Genomic DNA, 9,469 nt, shown 5'->3' with positions numbered 1-9,469 from the left:
CACACTTGCTCCTTTGTACTTTGGTTTGAATACCTCTCCAAGAGGATTATAAAAGAAAAAAAACAAAACATATTTGATGCCAATACGTGTCATGCTGATCTTGTGCAGAAACGGTTGGTTGGACTTGTTCCCACGTGCAGAGGGCGTGATGTACCTGTTGAACTTTGCTCATTCATAGAAGGTCCTTTCTCTCTATCTTGTTCTTTTCAGCTGCACACATCTCTCATCATGTCGGAATCACCAATGGCAGGCATAGATTTTGCACCGGCCACCGCTGAGGACTACGAGGAGCTGATGTCTATCTCAGGTGGTATATACAAAGGAATGGACTATCTGCCTTGCAAATACCATGAATGGCTGAAGGATCATCGAAGACGCATGTTTATGGCCAGGAGTGAGGGGAAAATAGTGAGTATTGAAAGGCAATCTAGAATGACGTCACACAATATGCAAGAAAATGCCGGCTCTGGGTATTTAGCTAACATTTTCTATTGAAAATTTGAATGATGACCATAGGATCCTAAAGCGTATATAAACCCTAACAATGAACTTCTCTTCTTTGTCCTGTTAAACATACCATTGAAAGTGTTCTGTTATTGTGCAGATGTCTTACCCTAGCTAATGGAATGGATAGGAGGGTACTTCCTTAGTTTTCTTGGCCCTTTGGTCCTCCGATCCCCAATACTTTCTCTCAACTCTCTTGATATTTCCACCCTTTTGAACTGAACAGTCCATTTACCTTATGTGCTGTAATCCCCCTTCTGTCCCCTCCCTCTTGTTGTTTGACTCACAGAAGAGGGCCTTAGGTGTATAGAGTTTGCAATATATACTTCACCTAATGTCTGACATGTTTGATTGATGTTCTATGATTATACTATGTAACATGTTTACTGGTGTCTTAAATAAAGAATATAGAGAAAGTGTTCTGTTATATCTATTGGATGCATACAAAAAAGACTTGTTGAAATGTTGTGAGCTGATAACTTCCTGTGCTCTCTGCTGACTCTTACCAGTTAGCATTTTCCCAGCAATTTCTGTGCACTACAAAACAGATTTTCCTATGGAGAAAGGACAGGGGACTGTGTTCTGTAGTTTTGTCCTAGGGTGACAATGATAATCCTTTGCTGCCATACAGTGAGTGAGCATTGTCACCCTAAGGCAGGAAGTGTGTTACTGGAAGAATCATCAGGTGAAAATAAAGGAAAAAAAAGTCTTTAAAAAAAACGAATGCAGCCACCAGGTCTATGGACTTAGAGCAGCAAGGTTTAAGTGCTTGGATACACAATAAGAGAAATGATAGAGGGAGAGAAGTGTGATCATGTAGAACATACTTGATATACAGTAGGGGCATTATGTTAGTTAGAGTCACTCCATTGGGCCCTAGAAGAGCAATGATGTCGTCTTCAGCATGGCTTTCTCAAGTCTTTATTCTATAACACACCTGGTTGCTGTGGGCCAGTATAGACGGTCTGAAACAATTCTACGGCCAGTTACAGTGATAAATGAAACTTTGTGTGATATTTATGTGCAGTGTAAAGATTCTTTGTTTGGCTGTCATCATACATGTAAGTTCGATAGTTCCAAGACTCCAGCATACTGGCCTACAGTCATCAAAGGTTTATCAGTAGAAGATATTACATTTGATCTAGAGTAAAGGGAAAATAGTATTGAAAGGGACTCTTGTAGATCCTCCTAGCATTGACTCGTCTAAGAGTCCATCTGGGGCTATTGTATTGTTTGCTGCGATGAAGGGCCTGAGACCCAACACCATCACTTTGACTCTTAACTCAACAGTCTTCAGGCCACGTCATGGAACACATTCACTTACTCCTGAGGGACCCCTCAGATTATAGTGGTTCCTGACGTTGTTCACTGCGGGTGCCACCAAACACCCAGACCCACACGTCACTAGGGTCTGGGGTTACATGGCACGTGGTCTCACCAGGAAACCCATCTCACCATCGCCAAGTCGGCAGACCTAGTTGTTGACTGAGCCAGTCTCATCTCTTTGCTCCCCAGTTACAGGCTTACCATGCATTCCATAAGAATAAAGAGACTTGGTCCACTTCTGTCTTTAACTTCGTATTGCAGCATAGGAATTTCCAAATATATAATCAATAGGCAAATGTCATTCAATCTTCCATGGCTGGTCAAGCTTACCTATCTTGCCCATGAATGTGGATTCATTCTTCTCAGTACCTTCCAGCTAACCTGGTGGTGCCTCATGCAGGATAAAACATATGGCTTTCCCTCAAGTGGAAGCTGCATGGTTGTCTATTACATTTTCACAGCTGATGACCTAATTCTCCCACAAGAGAACAGAACAGACCTAACACTTTTCCAATCCACCGACTACCTCACTTCCTGAACTCAAATCCAGACTGTACTCCTTGACTCTACCCAGCTACCCATCCATTCCTTCCTACCAGAAGTGGAGGACCTGCCTAATCCTATAATCCTAAAACAAAATAGCTAGTCTGCAGTAATATGTGGCCCCATTTATGAAACAATCTCTTTGTTGCCCCACCCGAACCAAGCAGATGTCAGATGTTGATCCATGGTCCGAAGAAATATGAATCTGATTAGTAATGGTGGACAACACTGAACAGGTCATAAACATATGATAAATAAGTCTGAATATGTTCCAGTAGAATGCATCGGATTTGTCGTTTGAGCTGTAGTTTAGCTTCACTCCATTAAGCCCATTTCTCAGACGCCATCGTGTTGCAGCTTGATTGGTGGCTACAGACCAGAAAAGACTAACTGAGGCAATTCTTCCCTCAGACACATTGATAAATGACGACCAATGAGGCATACCAAAAGCATTTCCTGTTAAGCCATCAACTCCTAATCTTGTGCCCTACTGTTTTCCTGAGATAGAAATAAATGTATTTATGTGGAATGGGACAGAGATGGGTGGAGGATACTAAGAGTCCTGTAGTTTAGCAGGAAGGGCTGACAATGGGATTCTCCGACAGCACTGGTTGACATTTTAGTGTGGGGAAGGCATTGTGTTGTCAGCTCAAACAAGAAGTCAGGAGTTCATTGGCTCTCTGGCAGATTACTAGTTATTCTTCTGCATTTGCAGAGGTTTTTTTAAGGGATAATAATTGGGGAAATGTGCATGTAGTGCAGAGATGTGCTGTATGGCTGTAGAGTCATATTATTAAGGAAGTGGGTAGAATTAGAAAGCCTAACTCTACTTAGGTTTAATAGACTGGGCAAATAATATAAACTCTGGCAGGTTCTTATTTCTATCCCCATGAAGAAGATTCTTCTTCATTTCCTGTCCATACTTGCCGCCACCAGGACCGGAGAAATTGATATACTAGAGACACAGATAGCAATAACAACCTGATCTTCTGATACTCTCCCACTTTAAATAAAAATGGGGCTTTAGTCCTCCTGGAGAACCTGGAGAACTCCAGGCACAAGGACAGAGAGCAGCAGTGAACCATCTTTAGTACAGGAAGCTCCAGGTCTCACATTGGATTACTGCACAGACCTGGAAGGAATACACAAAGCTCACCAAGATTCGGGGAAGGACACACATGTCACATACATGCTCATCCCGGAGTTCAGCTTTAAATGAAACCTAATAGAAATTTCCAGTTTGAAGCCATGAGTTTCTATTCTGAGAAATGTGTGACACTTGAATGACCCATAATTTCCTAATGAATCATAAATGAATCCGTAAACATTTGCTGCAAGAGCTATGCCAAGTGTGAATTGGCGTATTAGCTTGATGCAAATGTTCTACAAATTACATGAAAATTGTTCATGCGTTGAGCTTCTGGCATTCCAGTTGACTGATGAGATTTAAAGGAGTGCTCCACTTCTAAACAAATTGATAAGACATTCTGTAGTGTAATGTTATAAAACAAATGACCGTCCCATTTCAGTCTGCAGCTAATTTGCCAAACCAGTGTAAATATTGCTTCCATGCTTCCTCTTCTAGGCTTATATCGGAAGTAAACTAAAGACATTTTAAAACATGGGATTTTTGGCAGAATGGACATACAAAGTCTCTTCTACAGAAAAATTATTGCTCTCTCCCCCCAGTAGTGATACTGAACATTGTATATGTACCAATAGAAGTGCCACACCAAATAAAATAGTCCAGATACAATGTTATTCCATTAGGGTCAGGAGTAGAGTAACCAATATGTTTCGGGGGGTTCAAAACTCCCCCCTTCATCAGGGCTTAATGGGTGAAATCATGTATATGGGCTACAATCCCTGCAGCTTGAAAGTCATATTGTGTTGTGATGAGAATACTTCAGGCTTGTCAGTAGCTGGTTTGGCAACATTGGCTTCTCTAATTAAATGTCCCCCCATAATTAAATTATTTGTATCTGGACTATTTTCATTGGTTTGGTACCTCTCCATGCTGTCCCTGGCTTCCTCCTTGGTCCGGCGCTGGCAGTCCTTTTAGGGCAAAGCAACAGCAATGTCATTCTGCCCATTACCTGTGAGCCCAGCCTATCATTTACATGCCCCCTTGAGGGCGCGTCAACACTCCAGTATAGATTGGTGCTTACAATTCATTACATGAGTGCCATTCAGCCCTGGAAGAATGCCTGCCCTTTGCCAGTGGAGTTAAAAGTGGAAGCTGCCATGACATCACTGTAACAGCTAGAGGACTGCTTATGTTCTGCTTTAACCCTGTGTTACCCCCAGAACATATTTGTGCCCATTTAGCCAGAAGACGGTTTACAAGGTGAGGTACTGATGTTGGATGAGAAGACCCATCCCAAAGGTGTTCAATAGAGGTCAGGATTCTGTGAACGCCACTCGAGTTTCCCCACATCAAACTCATCAGACTACTTCTTTATGGAGCTAGCTTGGTGCACAGGAGCACAGTCATGCTGAAAAAGAAAAGGGCCTTCACCAACCTGTTGGCAGAAGGTTGGAAGAACACAATTGTCTTGAATTGTTGTATGTTGTAGCATTAACGGTACCCTTCAGTGGAAACACCTGAACTCAATAATTTGGAGTCACATTTACATACTCTTGACCATAGTGTATGTCCAGAGATTGTTAGTATGATTGTTGTATGTTCCCTGAAAACATTCCAGACCAGACAAAATGAGACATGCAGTTTTTTTCTGGTCTGGTCTGGAACGAACTGCGCTGGTGTTAACAGAGGTAAGAAATAGCATAGGGATACATTGGGATGCATTTTGGGTCTGGAAAAAATCTGGTCTGGTCTGGAGATGATCTGGATGTGGTGTGAATGGGCCCTGAGGGTCAAGGAACTTTACCTGTAAATCAGGGCACAATGTGAATAGTCTACAGTGCTCCTAAATAGGGAGGCACAAATCAGGATAACCGCTAATGTCTAACTTTTTGATTCTCTTGATTATTTGCCAGTAGTCCGGTCTAGTCTTTAGAGTATCACAAAACATATTTTATATTGATTATTGAACACTGTGTTCCTATTTCATCTATGTGTCCAGCCAATTGTCTGTTGCTGAACATGCCTTGTTGATGTCTCTTCTTCAGGTGGGCTTTGAGTCCTTCTTGCTGGTTGATGGTGGTGAGACTGCTGTGGTGCAAGGTCTTCGCGTGGCCCCCTGGACGAGAGGAAAAGGTGTAGCCGGCATCATTGAGCGATTTATCTTAGGCAAACTTCATTCTGATCACCAGCACGTGAAAAGAGTCCGCTTGACCCGTTCAGAGAACCCTCCGCCGAGCTTGTTGACGAAGTACAAAGTCATCCACTCCAAGGTTCCCTTTTAATGTTCTGATCTTTAGCTCTCAGTGTCCCCACCAATGAATAGATTCCTGAATGTCTACTTATTACAGAGAAACAAAATTGAAAAGTTTGGTTAAAGAACCTGCAAAAATGATACATTTTGAATATGGATTGATTTGTCGCTTGCTGGCCACACACATAAACATTTTCAACCACTTCTAAAAAGCATTTAATCACGAAAAAACCCCAATGGATGAATGTTACCAACTACCAGCAGTTCCTGTCAATACTATGAAATTACTGAAAGTGTTGGTGGTTGATTGCCTTCATCCATCTGATGGATAAGATTTGTTTTAGTGATTGCAAATGGCTTATAATGCCTAAGAACTGCTATGAGTGTGGCAAGCGGCAGTGTTCAAAGAGATTCAAGGCGAACTCCAGCAAACAGTTAAGTTATACTAATAAATACTTATAAACTATATATATATATATCTATATCCAGCGCTGAGAAATGTCATGCAGCCATCACTGGAGTGCATGTAGACAGATATATATATATATATATAGATAGATATATATATATATATAGATATATAGATATATATATGGCAATCAACAACCTCTGCTCACGGTAAGGGGTTTGAAAGTTTATTTAGAAGAGAGGTGTTGCAAAGTAAAAGTAAAGAATTGGAAGCAGAGGGAATAACACATGTGGATCATTTAGACATGACAGGTGTACCAAGGATCTGACCTCTTGGTCAAAATTAGAGATTTAAAGCCCAACTGAACTCAAAAATATTTTGTTTTCCTACCCCTACCTCCCATGCAGGACTGTCCCTCTATAATGAGATTTTCTTTCCGTGTAGAGCGTCCCGTGTTCCTAAAAGAATGGGTAAGGAGATGTGTATGGGCCATACACATCTCCCCACACAGCTATTAGCAACCTGGGACCCCACTGGCATCACTGGTTGCCAGGAGCTGAGCAGGATGCTCTGGTTGGCATCCCACCCAGCTCATAAGAACCATTGACGTCAGTGAGCTGGGTGGGACGCTAGCCCCAGCTCTGCATATCATTCAGCAAGCAAGCCCCCACCCCAGACGTGCACCACCAGCAAGCACCAAGCCCCACACCCAACTGACCCCCATCACCCTGGAACGTACACCACCAGCACCCTTACCTAAGTTCCCCCTCTGGGTCCCTCACCACTGCCACATGAATGGCAGGACCCAAGGTTTCCCAGCAGAACATTGCCCAAAGCATCACATTGCCTCTGCTGGCTTGCCTTCTTCCCATAGTGCATCCTGGTGCATTCTTCCCCAGGTAAATGACACACACGTCCCCGCCCAGCCATAAACATGGTGTAAAAGAAAATGTGATTTATCAGACCAGGCTACCATCTTCCATTGCTCTGTGGTCCAGTTCTGATGCTCACATACCCATTGTAGGCACTTTTGATGGTGGACACAGGTCAGCATGGGAACCCTGATCCGTCTGCAGCTACACAGCCCCATATGCAACAAACTGCATTGGACACTTTTCTATCAGAACCAGCGTTCACTTTTTCAGCAATTTGATTATTTATTCTATTTGATCAGACTACACGGGCCAGCCTTCACTCCCCACGTACATCAATAAGCCTTGACCAGCCATGATCCTATCACCAGTTCACTGGTTTTCCTTCCTTGGACCACATTTGGTCGGTCCAGACCATTGCAGATCGGGAACATCCCACAACAGCTGCAGTTTTGGAGTTGCTCTGACCCATCGTCTAGACCTCACAATTTGATCCTTGTCAAAGTCCCTCAAATCCTTACACCTGCCCATCGTTTCTGCTTCCAACACATCAACTTGTGACAATTTGTTCACTTGCTGCCTAATATATCCCCCCCACCTCCAGGTGTCAGTGTAATATATCCCCCCCACTTCCAGGTACCATTGTAATATATTCCCCCACTTCCAGGTGCCATTGTAATATATCCCCCCACTTCCAGGAGCCATTGTAATATATCCCCCCCACTTCCAGGTGTCATTGTAATATCCCCCCCCACTTCCAGGTGTCATTGTAATATATCCCCCCCACTTCCAGGTGTCATTGTAATATATCCCCCCACTTCCAGGTGCCATTGTAACCAGATAATTAATGTTATTCACTTCACCTCTCAGTGGTCAGAATGTTATGGCTGATTGGTGTACAGTATATAATATATAAGAATAGATGAGGGTACCTATACTATTTTTTTTTTAGAACCATTACATTGGAATAAAAGGAGTTTGTTCTTTTTGTCTGGCTGGAGTTCAGCTTTTAATTATTTTTGAAGGAATGCATCACTGAACTAAACTGTTTGTTTTCCTCGTTAGCGGGAGGAGAATGTCACACATAAGTGACAAATAATGTAGCAAATTATAATGATCGGATCGTCTTTATCTAGTCATCTCCCGCTAGATAGGGAATGCGTCCAAATTATATTAACTGGGTTCCCTTAATGGGATAATCGTCGCTGGATTTGTCTTTGTCGTCCCACCCACGTCCTATCTGCACACAAACTAGGCCAAGCGTACACGAGATTGCCGTACGCCGCTTGTGTCTGTCTACCCAACAGAAGGTGCGGAATAATACTGCGCCCCGTACAATGCACAGAGCCGGGCACAACCCCAGACCTCTGCAAAAATCTGAAAATTCAGTTTAAAATTGTAATAAATATTCTGCCATACATGAAAGATTTATATGTGCCGCTTAAAGCTGAACTCTGGCTGTCCTTTGAGTCATATCTGACCTCCGTCCTTCCCTTCAGCCTTATATTTGACCTCCATCCTTCTCTTCAGTTTTCTATCTGACCTCCGTCCTTCCCTTCAGTCTTCTATCTGACCTCCGTCCTCCCCTTCAGTCTTCTATCTGCCCTCCGGCCTTCCTTTCAGTCTTCTATCTGACTTCCGTCCTTCCCTTCAGTCTTATATCTGACCTCCGTTGTTCTCTTCAGTCTTGTATCTGACCTCCGTCCTCCCCTTCAGTCTTCTATCTGACCTCCATCCGCCCTTCCCTTCAGTCTTATATCTGACCACGATCCTTCCCTTCAGTCTTATATCTGACCACGGTCCTTCCCTTCAGTCTTATATCTGACCTCCGTCCTTCCCTTCAGTCTTCTATCTGACCTCCGTCCTTCCCTTTAGTCTATTTGACCTCCTTCCTTCCCTTCAGTCTTATATCTGACCTCCTTCCTTTCCTTCAGTCTTATATGTGACCTCCGGCCTTCCCTTCAGTCTCATATCTGACCTCTGTCCTTCCCTTCAGTCTTGCACAGTTGCACCGGCTCCTCTCCTGGACTGAAATGGCTTCCTCTGATATCACTACACACTGATATCATAATGTGCATTAGAAGATGCAGCAAGTCAAAGAGAGCCCACTGGACTGGAGGACATCCAGCATCATCTCCTACTTTCCTCCCCTGGCCTGATTGTCCCTGGTCGGCGCCTTCCATTCATTGGATTTCAGTTCTATTAATCATGGAGGCTCCGCATCACATGTGCGCGTTACACTCTGACCGGCTGTCACAGAGCTCCCTCCAGCCTGTCTCCTTCTCCACAGCAGCGATCGAATGTCCCTCGTCCTCATGTCCTATGTACTGTGTATAGAATGTGATGATTCAGGGACCTTAGACCACTGAAGCGGAGGTGGAAAGATGCTTCAGGGACTTCTAAGAACAAGCTGCCTCGGAGGATCAGTCAAGTAGAACTTTGTGTTTGTTTTACCCTAGTACAAAACGAGTACGTAA

At 43.4% G+C, this 9,469-nt stretch overlaps 1 protein-coding gene across 1 annotated transcript in view; it reads left to right on the top strand.

Annotated features, from left to right (window-relative positions):
* Nucleotides 1–219: 219 nt before the first annotated feature.
* LOC108795420 (probable N-acetyltransferase 16) overlaps nt 220–9,469 on the top strand; it is a 10,421-nt gene continuing 1,171 nt past the window's right edge. Inside the window, exons 1-2 of the mRNA XM_018566667.1 lie at nt 220–408; nt 5,506–5,730. Of these exons, the coding sequence (XP_018422169.1) occupies nt 229–408; nt 5,506–5,730 (405 nt within the window). The 5' untranslated portion in view covers nt 220–228. The remainder of the gene's footprint in view (nt 409–5,505; nt 5,731–9,469) is intronic.

This window comes from Nanorana parkeri, unplaced genomic scaffold (assembly GCF_000935625.1).
Source record: "Nanorana parkeri isolate BGI_ZX_2015 unplaced genomic scaffold, ASM93562v1 scaffold968, whole genome shotgun sequence".
NCBI classification, from domain to species: Eukaryota; Metazoa; Chordata; class Amphibia; order Anura; family Dicroglossidae; genus Nanorana; species Nanorana parkeri.
This window is presented reverse-complemented; position numbering and strand designations above follow the sequence as displayed.